The 25,966-nt window shown below is 42.4% G+C and overlaps 1 protein-coding gene across 1 annotated transcript; it reads left to right on the top strand.

Moving 5' to 3' along the window:
- The first annotated feature begins 5,193 nt into the window (after nucleotides 1-5,193).
- Nucleotides 5,194-24,021, top strand: SNX18 (sorting nexin 18). Its single transcript, XM_009957411.2, has 2 exons — nucleotides 5,194-6,763; nucleotides 23,768-24,021. Exons 1-2 carry the CDS (start codon nucleotides 5,194-5,196, stop codon nucleotides 24,019-24,021), a joined length of 1,824 nt encoding a protein of 607 aa, XP_009955713.2.
- The last annotated feature ends 1,945 nt before the right edge of the window (nucleotides 24,022-25,966 follow it).

The following is a 25,966-nucleotide window of genomic DNA, read 5'->3' as shown; positions in this document are numbered from 1 at the left end:
TAAAACGTTTGTTTCCATGGAAGGTATTGGACTGCAATATGTAAGATTACTCCTCAAGGGCTTGTGCAGCTCAGGCTAAAGCACAGCAGGCTCATGCACCCTCTATTGCTATGTCTCAGTCTTTTTGTTTAGGAGGTAAATTCTGCCTGTACGCAGGTCAAGGGACTGGCCGTCGACATGGGCCTGTTTGTCTATAACCACGAAAGACACTCAGCTTTGTCTGTCCAGCACATACCCCAACTGCCACAGCATGGAAGAACAGCATACATAATGGATTTATCTTCACAGCATCCTTAGATGGTTAGGAAACATTATCCCTTCAGACAGGGAACAGAGACAGACATGCATTCCAAGCAATATTAAATGGAGGGCTGAGAATTTCTGAGTAACAGCCATCTATTACACAGACGGGCTGAGATAGCTAGTACATACCGCAATGGTCAAACAAGAACCTCAGCATTTCTGCTCAATTACCTCTGATTTTACACAATTTAGTTTGAAAAAAAGTTATGCATTTTCTGCTTAATTTATGTTCATGTTGGAAAAATATTTTGGTTTTTTTCTAAGTCCCACTACATGTCTTCCTAAATTACGTAGCACACCATAAAGTGCCTCCATTTCTGATACTGGTTTTATGTTCTCAAGCACGTTTTCACAAAACATTTAAAAGCTAATTATATTCGATATTTTAGAAAGTGAAAAAATACCCCTAGAATAACATATTTGTCATATTTATCGAATTTTCTTCACTGCTTTGCTAGTTCAAAGTCTTTACCTGTTTTTGGTATGGTAACTTCAGTGTTTAAAATCATTTCGTGCCCTCTAGTGGCAGCCCTACCAGGCACCCTGAACTGCAACATTCCAGTTACAGACGGTATAGAAATGGAAGTAAGACAGTTTATTCCCCTTTTAAGTGAAATTTATTATCCTTCCCTACAGTTAAAAAAAAAAAAGTTACAATCATTTCTAGTTATGATGACATATTATCACCGGCAAAACAAAGTAATCTAGAGATAACAAAATAACAATAACAACAAAATCATATAGAGTAAGCATTTTACTCAGTTTGGTCTTAAAAATTATATTGATGAAAATTGGCCTGTTTGTAGCCATTTCCTTGCACAAAGCACTGTTCAGTGCATTTCCTACTAGGACATTATTCAATATCCAGACACACAGTTTTTCCAGGTTCCACAAAGGGATATCATCATAATCAAAAGGCTAAATGCCACAATAACTTGGTCTTCTCTCCTGGAAAATCACTTTGCTTTTCTTACTAAAGCAGCAAAGTGGTAACATAAAGGAAAATCAACAAAATAAAGAAGGAAAGATTTGGGGGCTTCAAGGAAAAGTTACACAGGGGTGATTCACACTTTTATTATTTTTTGTTTCAGAGCATTTGCTCATTCACCTTTTCCTGATTCAAGATAGCCTAAAATCCTTTTCCCAAAAATGTTACCAATTGTTTTTATTTTAAGCTTCTGCACCTGATCAGAAAAATAAATCATGCTGCCTTCACGCTGCCTTTTTCAGCATATGTTCTCAGGGGTCTCACGATGCCTAACTCCAAATTAAAACAATGAGATATCCCATACGAAGATGTTGGTGGTCATTCGGCTTCAGTTTGGCTTCCAGTTTCACACCCCAAATTACAGATCCCTGGGAACACATTAAATAAGAGACATTTTCACTGAATCATAGGTTATGAGTCTCAACAGGATCAGAACAACTTTCACTTTGCCTCTGAAAATTCAATTCCCAGTGAAGATGGTAGAAATTCCTGACCACACGAATCATTCAGATACATGTTTTGTGCAGCTAAAATGTTGCAAGTCACTATGTGCTATTCTTGTCTTGAACTGCTTGCCTCTGCTAGTCTGAGCAAGAAACAAAGCTCAGTCAATCCAGCTCTTCTATTTGACACTGCACATGGTTACCGAGGGCCTAAGAAGGTAGCCTCTTCAAACCCCTTAAAAAATTTTTTAGGGTGGCTTCTAATTCTGCAGGTTGATTTTCTTGAAAATAACTGTTGGGTTTTAAAAATGTTAATTTTAACACCCATAACAGAGTGCCTGCACACAGTGGTAATGAGAGCTAGCTCACTGGTGGGAGAAAGACGGAAAATGTCATTTACAGAATTGTTATTGTTTCAAATTCTCTTTGCAGTTTTGTCCACTAGGAGAATAACAAAACACATTTTTTTCCTTTCATGATTTTGCCTTATTGATGGCATTAGTGCCTGAAAAACCACAACCCACTCTCACACAACTTAATTTTTATTGGAATCTCAAGATAAAACTGGAAGATTTTAGATAATAACTACTTCACTAGTTTACACTTACTTATTTATGAAATGTAGCTTTACAGGTCTTATGCCTTCAAATTCTACTGGTAGCAGTTTTTGCACTATCAAACTTGACACCTTTGCTTGTGTCCATTTGAGACACAAACACCGAGCCAGTCCTTACTAAGAACATGTCAGATCCAACACCCTAAGGAGGGCAGGGGAAGCGGGACAGCTGCCAAATCCACCTCTGCACCACCAGCCCAGCTCAGTGCTATCCCTTCATCCTGCCCTGGCTGTGACAGCAGCAGCCTGACAGGCATCGGCACGACCGCTTGGAGCAGCAAAATCCTATTCCTGAGTGGCTTTGTAGCTGTGCAAGGCATCTTGTTTGTCACTCCAGGTTGTTCAATGAAAGCAAATCTTAAATGTGTCTATTTACACAAATCAAGTAGGTCAGCATCTTTTCCAGTACTGATCACCTCATATGAAAAAAAAAAGACTATTTCAGAGAAAACAACATTAATGATTAAGGACGTTGAAGTTAAGGTGAATAGGAACTGAAAAGTTTGGGAAATGAGTTGAATCAGGTGCAGTAAAATATATATAAAACATTAAATGGTACAGAAAAGTCAGATCAGGAGCTAATTTTCTGTAGTTTAACCTGTGAGGATTCACATGAACACACAAGACTGCCCAGATCAATGTTAGGATTAACTTTGGAAGGAACACAAAACCGCAATCACTTATCCTGATTTGCAGTAGTCAGAATCTGGGATGAAATCTAAGACCAAGGTTACACTGATCCACATCTGTATCCTGTTGGGGCTTTAGTCTTTACTCTAGGTTGACCGCATGGGTGGAGGGCAGCGTGCTGGATCAGGTGCCATGGCAATCTCTGCACTTCGCAGAAGAGAACCAGTGTCAAAGGCAGGCACTGACGGCGCACCAGCTGCAGCGGCAGAACACTGACAATCACTAGCCTTGATGGAAAAAGAGCTTCGGCAGTTCTAAGACCTGATGCAGGGCCTGAGGAGCTCCTTAGAGCTTGTTGGGCGTGGGTAATCATGACCAGGCCAGGTCACGGTGCTTCCACCAGTACCAAGTGAGCTGGCAGGAAAACCCAGAAGCCTTGATACAGAATTGTCTGAAGTCAAGGTCTTCAGCTGCACCATCCTGGGCAGCTGCCAGATTTCTCTCAGAAGATTGATGCTTCCCACTTTAGCACTGATGTTGATACTCAGAATTGCTCTCTGCAAAATCGACGCTGCAAATTAAGCACTTGGCCTTGGAGATGGTGGCACAGGTGATGCAACATGAATGTGTTCCACTGTGCTGGCCACCGAGGAGCTGGTTGTGTGGTCAGCTCTGTGGGTCTTTGGCACTATTGGCATTGGCTAATTAAAAGAGACTTGCAGAGTTAAGCAATAAAGGAATTTAGGGCTAAAATGCTAGGCTGGCGTGAGCCGATACATTAAAAAAATGTGCTGGTATATTAAAAAGATGTACTGGTGTATTAAAAAAGAAGTACTCAAGCCAAGCAACAGTAACAGAAAAGCACAAACATGTGTATTAACACTGGAAAAATGAAGGTCAGAAGAAAAAAGTAAACAAAAGCAAACCCCAGATGTCAAGTACTAAAACCAGCAATGAAAGGAACCATTGGGTCCTGTAGCATTCCAGTGACTCGCCCCCAAATTATTTGACACAAAGACCTTTGAGAAGCAATGTACGCTTTGAACTATGTCAGAGAAATGAGCAAGAACTGTCCATCTGGCAGGATGCTGATGAGAAAGCATGAAGAACTGGGGACCAAACAGCACATCTCATCCAGAGAACTTCTAGTTGTTCGTGAACAGGTAGAAATCTTGGGAGAAACTTCTATCCAGGGATCCAAAGAGAGCTCAAAGACGATTACTGGAATGGGATCCATGTGGTTAGACAACACAGGACCAGGTGCCACAGGAGTTATGAAGGGAAATGACCAGGGTAGGGAAAAACTAGTACCGGGAGAGACCATTGCACAGAAGACCAACATCAGCAGCGTGACCACATTTTCCAAGAGGGCTAAAATACACTTTATCCACAAACAAATTGCTCGTCTTCGTAAATCCAACCTTACTTTTTATTGTAAGCACCAATGAGATGGAGGAGGACCTCCAGGAAGAGTGCAACCCCCCATGGCATCTGCGTGATGCGCCTCCCGCAGAGGCGCTGAAGCAGCTCCCGGCCACGCGGGAGCCCCGGGGAGAAAACCGAGCACCCGAGAAGGTGCACAGGCCTCTTGGACGGACCCCGAGAAGCGCTGAATCCCCTTTGGAGGGGGTGGGGGTGGGGGTGGGGGGGGGTCGGGAGGAGCCGTTATGTGTTCTGAGCGGCGGAAATCTGGCAGACTGACGAGAAGTCAGCCAAGGGATTTAAAGACGCTGAACGCGCAGGCGGTGCGACACATGCAACCCGCGGCACTGCGGTAGCGACCCCGACGCTCCGCCGCGCCCCCGCCCCGGCAGGAGCCCTGCGGCGGCCGGACGCCAGGGGGCGGGCGGGGAAGGGGCGGGCCGGGCCCCCATCGATGGGGGCGGCCGCTCTGCGCTCGGCTCCTCCGCCCTGCCTCTCGGCTCTGGATTAGCGAAACTGGCGACGTGGGACGGTCGCCGGCCCGGCCCCCGCGCCCAGCCTCGCCCGCCGGGGTGAAGCCGGGACTCGGAGCCGGCCGCTCCGCGCCGCAGCGGAGCCCAGCCCAGCCCAGGGAGCCAGCCGCCGTAGCGTCCCCGCCGGCGGGACGCGGAGGCAGAGGACAGCCGCGGCGCTCCCCTGTCGCGGCCCCGCCGGTGCGGCGCGGTGAGAGGCGGCGGCACCGCGGCGGCGGGGAGTCCCCCACGGAGGCGAGGGGCGGGCGCGGAGAGACCATGGCGCTGCGGGCCCGGGCGCTGTACGACTTCAGGTCGGAGAACCCGGGGGAGATCTCGCTGCGGGAGCACGAGGTGCTGAGCTTGTGCAGCGAGCAGGACATCGAGGGCTGGCTGGAGGGCGTCAACAGCCGCGGCGACCGCGGCCTTTTCCCGGCCTCCTACGTGCAGGTGATCCGCGCCCCCGCCGCCGAGCCGCCGCCGCCCGCCCGCTACGCCAACGTCCCCGCCGGCGGCTTCGAGCCGCTGCCGCCCCCCGCCGCCTTCAAGCCGGCGGCGCAGCAGCCCCCGCCGGCGGCGGCGCCCGAGCCCTTCCCGCTGCCCCCTCCCGCCGCCGGGTACCCCTTCCCGCCGGCGCCCTACGGCGGCTCCTACCAGCCCAGCCAGGGCAGCGATGACGACTGGGACGACGACTGGGACGACAGCTCCACCGTGGCCGACGAGCCGGGCGCCCTAGGCAGCTCCTACCCCGACTACGAGGCGGCGGGCAGCGGGGCCTCCGGCCGCTACCGCCTCTCCACCCGGTCCGAGCTCTCCCTGGGCTCCCGCGGCGGCCACCCAGTGGGCCACCCGCACCCGGCCGGCAGCGGCGGCGGTGGTGCCAAGAGCTCGGCCACGGTGAGCCGCAACCTCAACCGCTTCTCCACCTTCGTCAAGTCTGGCGGGGAGGCCTTCGTGCTGGGTGAGGCGTCGGGTTTTGTGAAGGACGGGGACAAGCTGTGCGTGGTGCTGGGCCCCCGGGGCCCCGAGTGGCAGGAAAACCCCTACCCCTTCCAGTGCTCCATCGAGGACCCCACCAAGCAGACCAAGTTCAAGGGCATGAAGAGCTACATCGCCTACAAGCTGGTGCCCAGCCACACCGGGCAGCAGGTGCACCGCCGCTACAAGCACTTTGACTGGCTCTACGGGCGCCTGGCCGAGAAGTTCCCTGTCATTTCTGTGCCCCACTTGCCAGAGAAGCAGGCCACCGGCCGCTTCGAGGAGGACTTCATCTCCAAACGTCGCAAAGGCTTGGCCTGGTGGATGGACCACATGTGCAGCCATCCTGTGCTGGCTCAGTGCGATGCCTTCCAGCACTTCCTTACCTGCCCCAGCACAGATGAGAAGGCCTGGAAACAAGGCAAGCGCAAGGCTGAGAAGGATGAGATGGTGGGTGCCAACTTTTTCCTGACCATCAGTGTCCCCACAGGCCCAGGGGCCAGCCTGGACTTGCAGGAGGTGGAAAGCCAGGTGGATGGCTTCAAAGCCTTCACGAAGAAGATGGACGAGAGTGCCCTGCAGCTTAATCACACGGCCAACGAGTTTGCCCGCAAACAAGTCACTGGTTTCAAGAAGGAATACCAGAAGGTGGGGCACTCCTTTAAGTGCCTCAGTCAGGCATTTGAGCTGGACCAGCAGGCCTTCTCGGCTGGCCTCAACCAAGCCATAGCCTTCACTGCAGATGCCTACGATGCCATCGGGGACCTCTTTGCAGATCAGCCCCGGCAGGACCTAGATCCTGTGATGGATTTGTTAGCGCTGTATCAGGGGCATTTGGCCAACTTTCCAGACATCATCCACGTCCAGAAAGGTAACATCCTTATGTGTTTTCTGAAATGATGAAGTTTTATGTATCAGTGGTATGCACACAGATGTAACATCCAGGGGCTGAATTTGCCCTGCGTCTGACTTGCTGGCCTTGGGTTAAATCTTTCCATATTTACTTAGGTAGACTTGCAAAAAAAAAAAAAAAACCACATCAGTGACAATTTTTGTTCTATGCCAAAGGTCTAGACATAGTTGGGAACTTTGCTGGTCAGAGGTTGCTGTGTTTGGCTGGGTATCTCTGAAGAAGAAACCACATCTGCTTATACCACTGATACATGAAAGATTAATGGGCTTGTTTACGAACCCTGGAAATCAAGTGGTATGAAAACGTATTACTCTCTGATGTACGTTAGGTATCTTAAGTCTCTGATCTACTAGATCATAAATATGAAGTAATCCGAAGGTGCAGGTACTTCTCTGGTTGACACCTTGTTTGAGGTGCACATGGTGGCATGTGGATTTTTGCAGTGTCAGACAGTCAGATGAGAGGTTTAAAGATGCTGGGGTTTCTCAGTTCAGCCATGCATTAAACTCTCATGGTGCTTTAGAATGCTGTGGCAGACCACTATTCTTTCATAGTTTGAGTTGTTCATTCTTTGCCCTTACTATCATAAAAAGATGTTGCTCACCTGTTATCCTTCCAGCATCTTTCTAGCTGACACATGCTTCTGAGGTTCAGATTGCTGTTTGTATGGTGCTTTGTGATCCATCAGAGAGAAAGAAGCTTCAAAAATGAAGGAATTACTGCTATATAACTAGTGACGCTTGTTCAGATGAATAGGAGTTTGTAGTACTACAAATGTAGATGATTTCCCTGCTGTGAAATTAATGATATTCCTATATTCTTCACCATTGTGAGAAGACTAGCCCATCATTAATTGTTTTTGCTGTTATACTCCTTTACCTGTATTTTTCAACTCGAAGCTCAGGGGTGCGTGGGGACTGGGGCTGTAAAATAGACCAAGAAAACATCATGTGTGCTCTGCAGAAATGTGTGTATGTGTAACAGTTGCCCCCAGAAAATGCATGAGCTTTATTGAAAATTATTTTGGAGATTAATAAGTGGTGTTCTGCATCCCAAGAGGCAGAGCTTGAATTGTCACCCACGGTGAATCAGTCTTTTGTGCCTTTACATGACATTTCCAGGGGTTTTGCATCTGAAACAGTACGTTGAGTTTGATGGTAAAAGAGTTGGAAGAATTTTTTCAACAGATCAAAAAGGCAGGCTTTGTGAGTTATGCGTTACTGCTGAGAAAATCTGATTAAAAAGTGCCCGATTTGTTGTTATTTAAGAAAGTAAGCTTTTCATTAAAAAATACATGCATCAAAGTCAAATTTCTGTTCTCTTGTTGAATCTTTCAAATTGTGAGTGGAAACTTAAACAAGCTTAATATTATTTTGGAGAGAAAAGGGAAGCGTGCAATCCAGCCTTTGAGGAGTTGTTCTGCTAGCTGCAGTGGCATTGTGTCCTGGTAAAACAACTTTCAAGTATTTTAGATTTGGAGAGAAGAGTGGCCTTGGCAATTCCCTGTGTTTGGGAGTAGAGCATTTTAAAGTGAGTTGTTAACCAGTCATATGATTATCTGAAGCGTCTCGAAAAAGATAAAGGGGAAGGGTTTTTTTATTAGGTGGAAAAAACCAGCAGATTATATATGCTATTTAAATAATATATTCTCAAGCTTTAAGGCTATATAGAGTTTTTCATTGTAGTATTTTTGGAGATGAGACTTTGAAGAGAGGATTGGGAATTATGAGATATGTGCTTGATTCACCCCTGTTTCTTTTACAGTTATGTCTGATTTGTGCTTATTGGTTAGGCTTACATTGCTGAACTGGGAAATGTTCATCTGAATGAGCTTCCACTAGCGTGATGCATGATTTTGTGCCAGAACACTGTCCTGGAGCTCATTGGAGAAACATACAGCCAGTCTATGTGCAGGTGTTAATGCTCTAGCACCTCTGGGCTAACACTGCCTTCAACACAAGATTATCCCTGGTACCTATTTGCCATCAGAAAATGAGCTTGAGAGGTTGATCTCTCGAGTGTCCACATTCGGGATAGGAACAGGTTACGTGTTTGTTGTTGTTCCTGTTAGGAAACAGGCAAACTGTAGGAAAACTGAGAGGAAGATATTTTTTTACACCCACTGTATTGCTCGTTTATTACTCTTTAGGAGTTACTGGTAGCAAGGTATAACTTTTCAATTCCAAATTGTAAATTTCAGATAAAAATATGGACTGTTCAATGAACCTACAACATAATAGCTTTCTTTTAAATTTACTATCTGGGATAGTTGCCAGTTTTGAGAATTACTATTGTCTGTATAGACTAAACAAATATCTGTGGGTGGTAATAGATCATCTGAAAAATAGAGTTGATGTCTTTCTTCAAGTGTTTTATTTTCTAGTGTAGAACTTCTTTGTGCAGTAAAATGACCTCAAAGTGCCCTTAGAAATGGTAGAAGTAAGCAGCCTGATTGATGGATTGCTTACATGGACATGCCTTTAAAAAGATGTACTCTGAAGTTAGGAGTAGTTCTCCTTTGTTTTCTACATAGTGCAAATAAATTGTCCACCTGGGATAAAAACCCAGGCCTTGTCTGGACTCCATTTCTGTATTCCCCTAGACCTGAGAAGGACCGAAAAAATAAAGGCAGCTGCGCCCGAAACATGCTTATATCTGTCAGTAGAATATTTAACTGCACTGTCCTGTTGTGGGTTTGCTGTACTGCAGATAGTTGAACAGCTGCAGAATGTGATTTGGAAGTGTGTTTTGTGGTATGGACTGAGAAGTCTGCATGTCTAGAATTTTTTAATCATTTCTGCAACTTCTGCAAAAAGAAGGACAGAGAATCTGTAAGTCAGAGACAAAAGTTTGCCTCTGTTTGGGCTTTCTCTTTTTTCCTAGAATTATGAACCAAAGCCATGTGAGCCCTGCTGTTGCTTTGTCTGCCTATCAGCAGGAAACGTTAACTGTTGTACTTTTAATTGCTTTAGGGTCCAGGTCTTTCTGCCCCCTATGCTGAGAACATCATACATGATCTGAAGTGTGCAGAAAGGGATTGTCATTTTGGTCACTTGTTAAAACATGTGAACCAATAGAATCATTGAACAGTTTCGGTTGGAAGAGACCTTCAAGACCATCGAGCCCAACCTTTGTCCTAGCTCTAGCAACACCACTAAACCATGTCCCTAAGTACAACATCTACCTGTCTCTTAAACACCTCCAGGGATGGTGCCTCCACCACCTCCCTGGGCAGGCTGTTCCAATGCCTGACAGCCCTTTCAGTAAAGAAATTCTTCCCAATATCCAGCCTGAACCTCCCCTGGTTCAGCTTAAGGCCATTTCCCCTTGTTCTATTGCCTGTTACTAGGGAGAAGAGACCGACCCCTGCCTCGCTACAACCTTGTTTCAGATAGTTGTAGACAGCAATAAGGTCTTCCCTCAGCCTCCTCTTGTCCAGGCTGAACAGCCCCAGATCCCTCAGCTGCTCCTCATATGAGACATGCTCCAAATCCTTCACTAGCTTGGTAGCCCCCCTTGATACCCTCTCCAGCACCTCAGTGACCTTCTAGTAGAGAGGGGCCCAATATTTTCAAACTTTTTCTTAGCTTATTAATATTGCAAGTATTTTATGAAATGGCAATAGCTTCAACAGGAGATTTTAAAAGATTCCTTTCCTTCCGCCTCCTTCTTCTTGAGCACTCAGTGTTTAGGGAATTTTCTGTGGGGGAAGGAAGAGTTGAAAGTTCCTGCTCCAGAAGAGACAGAGGAAGGATTTGAACTTCTCTGTCCCACATGCCAGTTGAGGATCAATTTGTCAGTGCTTTGTGAAAGCCTTTGCACGGTTTCATCTGTGCTTCAGCCCAGGTCTGAAGGTTCATTGGATTGAGCCCTACAGCAAAGAATTTGTCGATCTGGAAACCTGGCATTTCCGTCTGGAAGTGCTTGGTTTGAGAGCCCCACTGAGACTGGCACAGAGCATATCAGCCCTGAAGCATACATCTGTTACAAACAACTTGTTGTTTTGTAAGTTTTGTTTGGCAAACTAAACAATTAGGGGAAAACTGGAACCTGTAGGGGTAGATAATGGCAGAGTGGTGTCCCAAACATCTGAGCACCCAGATACTTGTATGAATCTAGCCCTCAACCCCCCATAGGTAAATGCTTCTAAAGTGCTTGCATGAAAGTATTCACTTGCCTACCTGTGTTTTTTGGAGTGCAAGATCCAAATATGTTAGACAGATGTACTTAGTTTTCTTTAGCCTTTGGCAAAACATTTTAGAAGAGGAATATTCCTCAGTAGGCTCAAAAACTAAGCTGCACTTTTGTAATTTTCTTTTGCAGAACTTAAGAAATAATAGATCCACTTGCTTTAATTTTGAGAAGAAAAGCAGCCTCCCAACCTCATCTGCAGTGGATAATGCCTTCTTTTCTGTGTTTTTGAGGTCTACTTGTGGAAATTCCCTAGGCATTCTTGGCAAAATAATTCTTAAATATTAATTGCTAGAGCTTCGCTCAGGTGATGAGATCTTCTGACTTCAGTAATCTTCAATATAAATGCTCACTGCAGGCCCATGCAAGTTCAGGTTCAGAAAATTTATGCATGTGTGAGAATTTGGGATAGTGTATCCTAGTGCTCTAGCTCATGCTTGTCTGGCTGTCTTGTCTTCATACTTGCTTAGTGAGAGTAGAGAAGTTACGGGTTTTTCTGATTTCTTTCTTTCAAGTTTTGTTTGAGGAATTACTATAATTGGCCTCTTGTGATTCCTGAAAGTAGAAGAAATACTGACTAACTTGCTGTTTCATTGCTGCTTTCCGTGTTTCTCCTTTCTTGTAACATTATGTTAACTGTAGACAAACTTGGTTTAGACAAACTTGGGTTTTGGTTATGATTTTTGCAAAACTGATTTGAGAAGGCAGTCTAAGTGTTTTCTGAGATGTAGGCAGCAATTCCATTCCCTCTGCGTGCCAAGATTTAAGAGAATTGTTTTTTAAAGAATCTGAATTACCTTTTTTCCTTCTTGATTACTGTTTCTGAAAAGCAAAATAAAGCAAATGGTCTTATTTACCTGAAGCAAACTTAATTCTAGACATTGCCTTTAAAGAATGTGCTAGGTGTTTAGAATATCTTACAAAATTGTAGGTGAAAAAACACGCCAGCTGGAAATGCATCAACATTTCAAGCATCAAAAAATCCCAAATAGCATTGAAACCTGGAACTCTGTGTAACATTTTTAGCAAACTTTTTTTTTTTCCCCCAGGGGTTATATGTATTCACAAATAAATCAGCTCAAAATTCACAGCTAAAATTTTGTATCATGGTATAAAAGCAGTGCTTTCCTCTCTTGCTTACTTTCTAACCTCTTAAATTTGTTGTGCAGACATGGTTTTTCCATCCCTGTTTTTCCTTTTATCCACCTTCTCCCCTGCTTCCCGTCCCTCAGATAAATACACTTGGCATGGCATTCAACTCAGGTAACTACTGGCTAAGAGCTAGGTATGTAATCCTAGCCAGATGACCCTTACAACGGTAAAAAGAGATGGATACCTACATTTCATCTGTTTAAGGACTTTGAGAGAGGGCGGATTGCTCCAGGATGGCTTGTATTTTTTGCTCTGTCAGCCTCCCTGTTGCCGTTACAGCAATGATGTAGCATTGTCTGCCTGCTGCTGAATCACCCAGTGTTTCCTCCCAGTGTCTGAAGGTAAGCTGAAGGAAACTGAGACTTTTAGATGGCTAAAATGTGAAAGAATCTTCTTGTTTAGAAACTGTATAAAATTATAATTTCCTTGGTGTATTTATATTCAGAGCACAACAATAAACAAGACTAAAATTGAGCTTTACTTGAAGAATATTAGAAAGAGCAAAAAAAGGACTTTATGCCCTGTCCGTCTAGAAGATGCATACTTTCAAAAGTATGATTATTTTTTATTTTCCACTTCCCCTGCAATCTGTTATTTCCTTAGCTTTTTATGGGAGCAAGATTCATGCAGTCTTGATGTCTTTCTCTTTCCTTTTGAACCCACTAGCCTGATACCATGCACATTTGATGACAGAGAGACATTTCATAGCTGATAAAACCCCGGCGATTTTTTTCAGAAAGAGCTGGTAGCTGAGGAAGAATATAACTGCTCCCCCCACGGGAGAGACTGCATGCATTACTGCATACCAGAAGGTCTTTCCAGACTGCCCACTTAGTCCCCACACACTGGAGAAGTTTTGATGAGAGCTCACACCTGTAGCTTTCACTGCAGGCAGTGCATTGTCGCCTCTTGTGCTCTTACGGTTACTCGCTCGCAGCCGGCGGAAGGGCCCTAAATATCTACCTGGAAAATCTTGTGGGTGGCTATAGAGTAGCAGGGCAGTGTAGACATTGAAGAATTAAAAATTACATTGTAGAAAGAGGAAGTAATTTTATTTCAAAGACTGTGTAGTATGTTTTCAGCTTGCAGCTTATGAAGACTCTAGATAGTGAGATGATTCTCTTGCAACTGAGAGCGCTCCAGGTCTTGCTAAAAGGACTTCCATGCAAACAGGGAAGGCAAGAATTGGTAGACTGCAAATGGAAGTAGCTTCCAGAGCTCTTCCAAGTCTTTGTAAGCACACTATCAAAACCAAACAAGCTGGCTGATATTTTTTATTATTATTATTTTGCAAGTCACCTTTGAAACAAGGACTTGTTTCAGCCTTTCCAGCATCTTTCCATGACTTCATTGTTAGACTTTGTTTGAACAGTTAAAATGTCAAGTTAATGTGTGCAGACTGTATAAACTCATCCAGCTGGTACCTTACTTATTTTAAATTGCCTGGTTCCAATAGCACAGAATTTGAAAATTCTAATTAAAAAAATTAAATCATATTTGGCTTAGTCCCCAAAGCAAGCGTCTTATCGGCAGACTAAACGAAACAAACACCAAATGCTTTCTACACAGTCTTGATTCTGTCTTTCATGAAGACCATGAAGATTTAAATAAAATAAAATAAAATAAAATTCTAGTGAAAAGTGTGTTTTAAATTTTGGAATGGAATCTCATTAAATCAGTGACAGAATATATACATTGACCATCTGTTCAGTTCTTGTCGGTGACTTCAGGTTGCTATTATAGGAGAGCAGGAAGAAGTGTGATGGTTTCAGCCTTTGTTTTAGATGGGTACACATCACTGGTGGAGAACTTCTGTAATCGTAATTAACTAGGCTACCCTTTCTTGTGTCTACATGCCATTCTTTCATAACAATGTAAAGAGCAGATCTTACAAGAATTTTGAAGAAGTTACCATTTAATAGAATGATACTTACATCCATTTTGGCTGTGACTTATATTTGTCCTCAGTAGATCCAGAGGAGATGTTTCTGCTCGTATGCTGCTAACCAGTTTTACTGAAAACTAATTTAGATCACGCATGCACGGCATCATTTCTGATTTAAGTTGTCTTGAAGTCAGCATTAGGAACAGGGCATTTACAAAAGCTGTTAAGAGTCTGTAGTATCATTGTAACAGAAAAGTGCCTGTTCTTAGCTTCCCAGTTGGGAGAAACTAGTGTTCAGAACCCATGACGACTGAACTGTAATAGACCAATGTAAATTGTGGACAAACAGAGATTTCTCTTAAGAGCCTGTTTGAAGCTCTGTTTACATTTAAGCTAGTAAGAAGTACTTAAAATCACTAAAGGCTTCATGTTGGTACTTCTGCAAATTGCAATTGCTTAAATTTTCAGGTGTCTCCACCCTGGAAAACATGACTGGCAAATGTACCGTGTTTCTAGTGACCAGCCTAGTTTGTCTCACTCCTTTGTGTTCCCACAGGCTGCAGTGTCAGCTGAAGCCATAACAAAGAAAAACTCCTTAAGTGGTGCACATGAGTGCCAAAAAGTACGGACTGTCTTAGAAATGGGCAAAACGGGCATTACCTAGTGTTTGCCTCTCAGGCTGTGGTGCAAAATGGTACATTTGTGATAATGGACAGCGGCATACACAATTTAGCTGGATTTTAAGATCAAATTATTCCTGACAGGCCTTGTTTCAGACATCACTGTAGGTACCTGCAAAGACAGAACTGCTCATGAACACAGTTTAAACATAATTTAGTGGCTGAAATAAGGTCATTTGTTTGCTTGAAACACTGTTTACAATACATCTAAATATACATTTGTTTTAAAGTCACTGCATCCAAGATTTGAATGCAAAACTTCCATCCAATTTTACACAGTTTTTACATGCAATTACCTAGCACTGTGGGCTTTTTTGTTTTGTTAATGGGGTTACACGGGGCAGTAGGTGCAATAAACTGGTAATTCTGTAGTGTTCCTTTCATTTATTTTGCTGTCTTGCCTTCATCTCCTGTTGTCAGCTGTTTCAAGGGCAAACTGTGGCCTTGTTGCTCACAGAGCAGTGTGGTGTAGGGTGGCCCAGCAAAACATTTGTGCTGGAAACTACAAAGTTTGTAGATTCCTCTGGGGGAGTCTGGAACTGAAATGCGCATAAATAAATTGGCTGTGTGTGCTTTTCCTATGTGTGTGTACACTAACTGGCAGATGTATGCGCAGTGGGTCTAATCGGGTCTTAAATACTGCATTATTTAAAATAATAAAATAAAAAAGATTAGTTAGATATGTATACTGCCCATTAACCTTGGTACTTCTTTAAAATTGTGTGACATTTATGAATGAATTGAGTGAAGTTTAGTGGTCAAACATTGGAACAGGTTCCCCGGGGAGATGGTGGAGTCACCTTCCTTGGAGGTGTTCGGAAAAGGTGTAGATGTGGCACTTCAGGACATGGTTTAGTGGGTATGGTGGTGCTGCATTGGCGGTTGGACTTGATGGTTTTAGAGGTCTTTTCCAACCTTAATGATTCTATGACATTTGACATTGTGCATTCTAACACCAATGTTAATTGGTTATATATTAATTAAATCAATGTATATGTTAAAACCAGATGAAGTTAGAGTTAATTTAGTTTCTGAAATCTCTAGCAAAGACTGTTTTATTTGTATGTGATGTCTAAATTGTGTAGATTAGAAGGTGATTTCATTTTGAACTGAGGAATGTCTCTGGGTGACAGCTTTCAACCTTTGCAACAGGGTATCTGGAAGAACAAATAATTCTGTCTGACATTAATAATCCTGCAGTCAGTCAATGTTAACCTAGATGTTAACACCGTACTGTAATTTATAAGCCTAGATTTACAGAATAATATTGTCTTATGCTGGGATTTTTTGAGCAATGGAGAACAAAACAATAAAAAATAAACCTCACTTAAAATTATTGTTAGACTGAAGATTCTAAAAGCATTATAGCCATTTTCATGTATCTATACAAAAAAACCCTATAATACTAAAGCAATTGTAATTTAATATATTTTATTTGTATATTTCTAACTTTCACTGTGGAAAAGGGAACATTGTTAAAGCAGTTTTGCATTCTTAAGGGGAAGAATATCATCTTTGAATTAGAAAGACTGTTTTTGGAAACTCTTGCGTTGGTACTTTCAGAAAGAACAAATGACTTCATTGTTTTGCCTTGGATGTTGCAGATCATTCACTTTTTTCTGTTTTAAAACTGTAAAACCAGATTTTAAAGTAGCAAGTCATTCCTACATTAATTACTGTAATGGTACTTTTTCCCTGTGGCATTTCTTTCATACAGTTCAGTCTCTGCTGGTGAAGTCTTCTGGTTTTAATTTCAGACAAATTCCCATTATGCTGCTTTCCATTTAAATCTTGGCCAGAAAATGTAAAGAATTTGCAGAATCTTAGTATGGGCTTCTGTTGTAAATCTGTGCTCAGAGCATTCTTGAGCAAATAATCTGTCAATGTAGTGAAATCTCTATTCTGCTACACGCTATTTCATTGTTTCACTTTGAACTGGGAGGAGGAAGAAGTTTGGGGGCTTTTTTCAGAGTGGGATTTCATGTTATGTGTAATCTCATGTGGTGCTTCTGCAATTTGCCTTGCATTAGAGCTAATGATTGTGTAGCCCTGGGCTGAGCTGGATCACATAACTAAGCCATTGATAAAACTAAGCCACCATCTCCCTCTCCTTGGGGCCAAAGGCAGTTTTTTATTGGATTAGTCATTTGAGTCATCCCATAGCAACATCTTCACTAGATCTGGTGTAAATGGGATGGCCATGTAGACAGGCTTGTTCTGGCAGCAGTCTGCTGGATGAGAGTGTTTTTTCCTCCACAGTTGTTTCTTTCAGAAGAAGGGTAAATCAAAACTGCGCTACTTGCACAGGGTTTGCATTTTCAAATCTTTAAGCAAAGAGCTGTAGTTAAATGATCTTGTCCTTAGGTAAGGAGAAAGAAAACTTATTTCTAGTTACATTTTCTGCTTTCGCATCCTTTGAGGAAAGCAACGTCATGAATATATTGTTTTCTCTCCTCCTCTTAGAGATGGTGTCTCATATTGGAACAGTGTCTTGTAATAATAGTAAAGCAAAGGGAGTTGTTAGACTAGTTCAAAGTTCTCCCTTCAAAAGCATGCTTTGGAGGACACATCATGCCTACTGTTAGACTGTTTGATGTGATGGGCAGCTGAATGGTGTGGAAATGTAAGTTGTTTTACTTTCTAGTAAGTAATGCACCAAATTTTATTTTGTAGCTTGCTGATAGTAGAAAGATGAAAAATTGTTCATTGCAAAGGTCATTTTATTGGCACAAGATTTCCGAGGTAGAACTGCTGAGAGATTTTATTTGTCAAACTTGGGTGTTTCTTTGAAGATCACAGTGTTTTCTGACCCTAGCTGTCCTTCCCCATGAGGGAGCCATCTCTCAGGAGCCTTCAGAATCTGACACAAGGTCTCACTATCACACCGCTGTCACTGTTGGCTGAGGGACCTCTCAAAGGTGGTGGTCAAGAATATGACAGTCTTCAGTTTTGCCACGGTTACCACTGATGACAAGGCCAGAACAATCACCCTCCTCTGGTCTTTTTCCATTCTGGCATTTTTATGGCAGTATCATTTACAAATAGGGTCTACAAATAGAGTAAGTAGAGGTTTGTGATTGGAGGAGTTGGTGGCCAGGTGTCCCATTTCTGTCCCTCTGAACAGTTGCTGCTTCTCACCTGCAGCACGACCAGCATCCCCAGTGGTGTCCCGGCCCACACTTGCCTCCCTCCTGGCACTAGCAGAGCCAGCCAGGGAAAGGCAAAGAGCCGTCACGTGAGGAGCAGAACATACTGTTGGGCTGGCACCCAGCCCACTGCTTCAGTCTCCCACCCACCCCCAGCTCCGTTAAAGATGTATTTCAGGAAATAAAGTTCTTTGTAAGTTATCAAGGGGAACCACAGGACTAACTTTTTTGTCCCTCGTGTCTTCTTTCATTCCCTTTGCAGTTGTTTTGAATAATGCTTAAACTCAAGGTATAGAGTAATGAGAACATGGGTATTTGCTGAAAGAAAACGTGATGTAGTCACAACTGACATACATGTGAACTGTTATCTCAGTACTAGTGAAAGAAATCTATTTGCTTTGTTCTAGTATAATTTGTCACCGGCATGAAATGTATTTTAATAACTGTAGTGATAAAGGCATTATAATTGTAGGATCTAAAACATTAACTTGTTGGCTCCTACAAACTGGATGGGTTTTTAAGTTCAGTATTTTGGAGTTAGATACTTGAAGACATTGATATTTTGGTGACTTAATGGATGATACACCTTCGTGAGAGTGACTGAATTGCAGGCCTTCCTGACTTCAACAGATACTTACCGGTGCTTCAAGTGCTGTGTTCTCGCAGTGTCGAGCTGACACTTCTTTGTGTTTCATCCCATATACAGTATTACTCTATGGGGTTAAATCATTGCTGCTACAGTAATGATTTTTCAGAAATAGTGATACCGTTATGAATAGTATCAGAAGTTATTGCTTGAGGTTTTTAAGAATTGAGCAAGCCCAGCCATGAAACAGGTGTCTGCTTGTAGTAGGCGCTGTGCAAATGCAGAGAAAGAAGGGCTTCTGCCCCAAAGAATTCCCTTTCTCTCAGCTTGTCTTTGTTTGGACTAGTAGTTTCAGGCACAGCTGACATTTCACTCCTGGCTGCTGTATGCAACACTAGAAAGCTGATGTTTGCGTACTTTGAGAAGAGGTGGAAATGAATCAGTGGGAAGATGGTACACTCTTAGCAGTTACTCTCTTCTTTGGCTTCTTATCACACACGCTGGCAGGCGCAGGGCAGACCTGGCTTCAAGTGAGACAAAGGACTTAAGTGAAGAGCAGTCTTGATTGCAGTCCCCATGAGCTGAGCCCAAAACTTTTGCCTTCTGGTCACGTTGCCGGCTGCAACTTGGACTTGTGTCATGTACACTAAAGTGCAAAGAATCAGTGTATAGGGCTGGCTGCTGGTAGGCTGGTCATACACTGCAGTTGGAGAGCTTGGAGACACATACGCATCACCGTGGGTTTACATGTATATATGCATACTTACAGTGTGGAGAGAGAGTGAGTACAATTTCAAGTACAGATTCAAACCCACTCTTTGTTGACTCTTCACACAATCTCAAATATTTATTAGTGTAATAAAACCTCAGGTGATGTGAAAACATGCTGTTTGATCCAAACTGAGTGCTCTCAGGTTCAGGAATTATTTTTTTTTAATTTAATTTTCCTGAGTATATATGCCCCCTTCTGCCTCATTGCAACTTCATGTTTGCGTGAGCTGCTTACTGACTCAATATTCTTGTTGTTTTCCTGATAACTGCTCAGCAATTTCAGTTGCTGTTTGTATTGTGTGTTTTACAGCTTGGAAGTATCTATTTCTAGCAGGAATTTTTATGTTGTCCATATTGTCCCTTCTTGGCTGCTAGCACATTACTATAAATGTCCCTTGTTAAGTGTGTTTATATCATGTTGTGCTGTCTAATCTTATACGTCAAAACAAATACTGAAACCTGAGAGTTTCTCTTGAGCCCTTAGCAGCATTCAGTGAGCACCACTGTCTAACATCAGGATTTGGGCAATGAAAACAGCATTCACATCTGCTTTTCCCCACCTTAGAACAGAAAGAAATGTAGTGCAGCTTTTTGCAGTGTCTTTGATCCAGGCCCTCTTTGCTGTTTGAAAGCTAGTCCTGATCACTGGAACATGATCTCTTGACAGAAGGTCTTTTCATCAGACCAGGGCCTTTAAATGCATGGGCAAGACTTTACAGAACTGTAGAGCTGGAGCTAAAAAAACCCAAGAATTTATTTTTATGTATTCCATCCCTCTGGGAACAATACACTGGCAGATATTTATCCCAGGCATGAATTCAGCAGGACGTTTCCTTGAGCTAGTATGCGTTAGGAGGTGGCTCCTTCTGTTTCTTTTCCCTTAAATGTGTGTTAGCCTTTTCTAGGACTGCTGTAATTCTGCTTTTCTTTTTTAAAATACATCTTGCTTTTTTCAATTCTCCAAATACTAGATGCTCACATAATTAAATTCAGAAATCAGGAGGTGTTTCTGCAGGTGTAATTAGACTGGAGGGTGCTTGCTCGGCCTCACAGCTTGTGAGGGTGGCAGCGGGAGATGGGAGGTGCTGGATTAGGTGCTGGGGGCGATGGATAGATTAGTGAGGACAGAGGTAGGAGAGTTCATGGGGTACAGGCTGGGACTGAGGTGGATGAGGAGTTGCAGGCTGGGAGGTGTTAGAAGTTACCATGGGACCTGTACCCTACTCGGGCATCTCTGAGCAAGACCCTTGTTTTCAAGCAGGGATACACACAAGGGGCTGCTCTCTGCTCCCCGGTTCCCTCACCCTGTCCTCCTCCTGCACCATTAGAAACCTTCATGAATTATTGCACCCTTGACATCAGTGAATCTCTGCTCCATCTTAAGAGTTTTGCTTATGTAGATTAAACTACAAGGGCTGTAGGCTGTGGAGAAGTGTTTGGAGAGAATTTGGGATGAAATACGGTTATGTTATTGTTAGTAAAGCTCCTTGCAGAGCCATGCAAACTAGCAACACTTTTTTCTGAGATTTACTAAACTGAGTCTTGCAAACTTCAGTAGATTCTGAACAATTTAAAAATTATATTTTAGAAGAAATGATTGTTTGCTTCATAAAATAAAGTACGTGGGCTTTTTTTTCTGTGTGTTTAGGGAAGTTTCTTCAATTGCCCTAAAATAAGCTAACATTTTCTCTCTATTAAGTTGTTTTAAGATTGTTTTACTAATAATTTAACATTTCATTTAAAGGACTTCAAAAACCAAGCACTTTTGTAATTAAGCTTATACATAAGCTTTTGTCATATAGTTCTGACATCCAGTTGTAGTCTGTGTAAGTTTTAAAGGAAGTTCCATTGCAGGACCAGTATGAATCCATATGCATTAAGAGAGCAGTGTTAGTGACTGCAAGCTTTCTCCTTGGACTCCTTTCCCTAATTATAAATCTTCCTTTTTTTTTTTTTTTTTAATGGCAAAAAAAGCGTAATGCATAGTATGTCTAGTCTGGAGGGCTTTAGTGTTTGGTGATGTATGTTTTTTGTTGATGTAAAATAATTTGCAGATTATACATGCTCCAGAACTTAGTTATGCTTTCAGCTGCTGATGCTGTAATTTTCAGTATTTTTCTTCCAGTTTGGTCATTCTAGAAATAACATCTAAAGCTGTTTCCCACATCACAACTGAAGAGTTGTCATGTTTATTTAACCAGCTCCATCTGGCTTCCAGAAAGTCCCAAATTTTAGTTTTTCACAGCCATGCGTGGATTCCTGCCGTGCCCACAGAACGCAGAGAAAATTTTTGCTGAGCCTGGTTTTGTTTGTTGAAAAAAAAGCGTCCCCTTTGCAGAAGAGGTAATTGAATGTTTTTCATATCATGCCCTACCTTGCAGATTCCCCAGTCCTTAGAGGGGAAAATACAGATGATTTGGCACGGTCCCACTGCTGGCACCACTGCATGTGGAAAAGGTTTTTCAGTGGTGTTTTTTTGGGCCAGGCTGGAGATGATGAGGTCAATCCGCTGAAGCAGCCAGTGCCAAGATTTTAACCACCACACTGGCATGCTGTGGGGACCGGGAGGGTATGCAACCCTGCCGCCACCTCGCAACCCCTGGGGAGAGCCACTGCCCTTGGCCCTTGGGCAGCTCTTTTGCACACTGGGTTCAGAGCATGGCCTCTGCCATTCAAATACCAGCATCCTCGGCCATGCAGCCTTCTGTCTATGCTTACCTTGATAATAACCTCCCTGCCACAGTTTATAAAAGAGAAGGAAAATCTTCCATATGGTCTTTCTGCAGGTATATCACACCGGAGAGGAATTTCTTATGCTTGTCACTGAGAGCTCATACCGGAGCTGCAGACGGTAGATGACACGTACAGCACAGCCTAAATGCAAATTAAGCAGAAAAATATGATTTTTAAGAGTAGAGAAGTACTGATAATAGGGGCAGTATTTTCTGACTGTTTGCAATTAAAAACATCCTCCCCCAACAGTTAACAAGTTGTTGTTAGAAGTTGAATGGAGAAAAGTCACATGTGCTTCTCTGATTTTAAGAATTCCAGATTTTATTTATAATGCAAGACACTACCCTCATTTCATTTCGAAAATGCAACAAACTCTTTTTCCCCAACTCTGCCAAATCATCTGATATTTTAACTTGCTTCTAGTAAGAGCGTACCTTGACCCTCCATTCTGTGTGATTGCCTGCTGAGATGGGCAGGGGATGAGCCACAGCAGTCAGGGGAACGTGAGAAGCACCTGAACAAAATGCAGCGAGCAGCAGCCGTGCTCCCCAACCCGCTGTGTGTGCAGCAAACCCAGACGCCCGTACACAAGGTCATGCTCCAGATCTGAATTGCAGAGATGTGTCAGCACGATGGGGGGAGGCACATTTGAAGTGTCTTGTGAAACAGGCACAGGGAGGAAAGGACAGAAGATAGTATTACTGCTGATGAACTGCTTTTTTACTGTTTAATGGTGGTTACTACATGTGTGGATTCAGGCTGATGAGAAGAGAAACCTGCTTCCCCAGCAGATAGTGGAAGTTGTCCCCCTGGAATATATAGGCAGAGGTTTCTCTGTTAGCTTGCTGGCTAGTGTCACTGTAGGGAGGACAGAAAAGCCTTTCCTCAGGGCAATGTAAAGGGATTCCTGTCAGTGAACTGTAGTCGGGTGTATGGTAAGGAGTGATCTGAAAGGACAGAGAGTTAAGACATTACAAATAGTTGAAGGAACAAGTAACTTAAGTGTGATCATAAAGGATGTGAAAAACGTCCTATCACAAACATCTTGTGAGAAGAGAAAAGCTGTTTTGGATGGATTTGTTTTAGTTATATGAATAAAACATGTATGTAATATTTAAGGCAAAGAAATTGCTCTATGGGAAATGGAGTCCAAGCAAAAGAATGTCTTAAGATGTATCTTGGTACTGTGTTGTTACATGAGTCTGCTTTGGGTAGGTTTGGTTTGGGTGATGCTTTGTTTTCGTAGGATGTGTGTGCTGTAATTAGCTATTTGGAGAAGAAGGACTGTCAATTGTTTTGCTCTGGTTTTCCTCTAGCTCTTGCAAGACTGTGTTAGGTCTACCTAGATGTCTGCAACTTTGAAATAATCTTTTAGATTCTCTGTTACACAATAATTAATTTTGGGGTATCTGTAGTGTAAAAGCAGAATGGTGTATTGGCAAAATTTCATGTATTCATATCTCCTTTTGGCATTTCACAAAGATTGGGAAAAGTGATGTTTCCAAAGTCCAATTTCTTAATCAGGTTATTTTTCTGATTTTTAAGATTGTGAAATAGGCATGTTTTACTTACTTTTGCAAGCTAGAGCCTTAAAAGTGTGGGTTTTTTTAAAACAAGGTTCACTGGTCAGTGATTATTTTATATGAAAAGTTTTATTTTATTCCTTTTCGTTCATGTGTGTATATATAAATTCACACATATAAATACACTTAGAATGAGCCTTATACAAATGCTTGTTACTAAATCACTTGTTAAAATATAGTACTCAAGTCTACATTGTCTTCACAGTTCAACTATTTTGTTTTGTTCTTTACACAGGAGCCCTTACCAAAGTAAAGGAGAGTAAGCGGCATGTGGAAGAGGGGAAGATGGAGCTCCAAAAAGCTGAGGGCATTCAAGAACGCTGTAACATTATCTCTTTTGCGACCCTAGCAGAAATCAATCATTTCCACAAAATTCGTGTGAGGGACTTTAAATCACAGATGCAGCATTTCTTGCAACAGCAAATACTCTTTTTTCAAAAAGTGACACAAAAGCTAGAAGAAGCTCTTCACAAGTATGACAGCGTTTAATCTCTGAACTTTGATTTGTGGACTTCCCTCAGCATGAATGTGACCCAGGCGGCAGAGCAAATGCAAATGCTGCTGCTGCAGAACGGTTGCCAGCAGTAGACGGTGGTACAAGGATGGGTTTGTGTTCACCTGGACCCCCGGGTTAATCTCCAGTTATGTAGAAAGGAAACAGTTATAGGGCTATGTAGTAGAAACAGTACCACGCATTGTAACTAAGTTATACTGTGTATGCCTACACTACCATTGTAACTTTTTTGAAATAATGAGTATACTATTTGCCTTATTGCTTTTTGAAATATGGTATTTTAGTGCATACTTTGTAGACCTCAAAACCCTTTGGGTCTTTAAGGAAGTCGGCTAGAAAAAGCCTGCTTCAGATGCCTTTTTACTTTCCTAGATTTGGATTTCCTAAATTCAAACGATTCTCTGTTTACAGACTCCTACTAGAGCAGCTATGTGATTCTGTGCCTTTAGAATCTATTTTTCCTTTTCTAGTAAGACACATTTTTATGATTGAATGAATGAAGCATTGATGCCTATGACAGGAACTGATTACGAAACCTCACTTTGACTGGAGAAAAACCAGCTGCCATCCAGTTTGCACAGCGAGTACTGTCTTACGACAAATATTGGCTCAAAAAGGAGAACTTAAGTCTGTTCACACTTTCCCTGAAAATGGAGACTACTTGTCACATGTACTAGGATGTTAAGCACATATACAAAAACACTTATACCCTTTCTGAAATGAATATTACAGTGAGGGTTTTTTTCTTTTAGTATACAACATTACTGTGAGTGGAAATTTGAAGAGCTAGCCTAATAAAAATGTCGTATTTCAAGGGGATATGAATGCAAGCTGTGTGACTGGAGCATTTTTGAAGTTTGAAATGATCTGCTCGTTGTTCAGTTGCTGATTCAGTTTAACTTCAGATTTGCATCTACATTGCCAGTTGTCTTGAGTTGAAACTCCACTGTGATTCATTAGTTTACTAAGTTACCAGTTTTCAGGAATGCTCAGTAATGTAAATGATCTGAAATAAGTGTTGGCTGAACTGACTTGGAAAACAGGTGGCGTTTTTATATTTTTAACACTCAAGAATTAACAATTGTCTTAATTTTTTGTATAAATATTTTTGACAAGCAGGGTGCATTTATATGTAAACACTATCTTTTAAGAGTTTTCTGGCTTATTTCGCTTGAATTAAGTCTGAAGTATGTGTTTCTTACCTATTGGTTTCCTTCTTATAGGTCAGTATGAAAGAGGGGGTTTATTTATCCTATCTTTTTTTCTCCTAAACAAAAATAACGAAACCTTCCAAGGAAGCAAAACATGTACTTTTTTGTTTTTAATTAATCAAAGATAGCTTAAACAAATGAAAGCCTCAAAAGGAACTTAAGCAACAGTTACATTTAAGTACAAATCATTCCTCACTTATGCAGCAGAAATGTGCAGTTCTTTCACTTGATCATGTGAGTTTCTGTAGCTTAAGCCCACACCTGTGTTTTAGAGGAATAAATGTAAGAATGTAGTTTTGGCTTTAAGGTTTATCCCCAAATGGTTGGAGATTGCTGTTTTATGCAAGTTGTGTTCGGCAGTGCTTCTAAAAGAAGTAAAATACAGAATAGTAAAGAGGGAAAAACAGTATTTGTAAAAGAAGGGACAATCAGTGGGGAAAGACTCCATTTCCAGGCTATTGAAAAAGTGCTGCAAACAACAAGATTGACCATAAAATAAGGACCATAGTCATAGGGCTGACTTGCTCTTTACCTTCCTCATGGTGTCTCCTTCTACATTCAAAACTCACCGCTTCCCCTAACAGCTCTTCCCAGCAGTACTCCAGCTTCCCCTATGTCATTTAATTATGTGAGATAGTGATGAACTAAGTTTGAGCTAAGTTATGTGGCTTACGTTTGCTTAAGCTGGATACTGTTTTTTTAAAATGTC

The sequence above is a fragment of the Leptosomus discolor genome, chromosome Z (assembly GCF_034619465.1).
Source record: "Leptosomus discolor isolate bLepDis1 chromosome Z, bLepDis1.hap2, whole genome shotgun sequence".
Lineage (NCBI taxonomy): Eukaryota > Metazoa > Chordata > Aves > Leptosomiformes > Leptosomidae > Leptosomus > Leptosomus discolor.
Note: the sequence above shows the minus strand (reverse complement) of the source record. Positions and strands in the feature narration are given on the sequence as shown.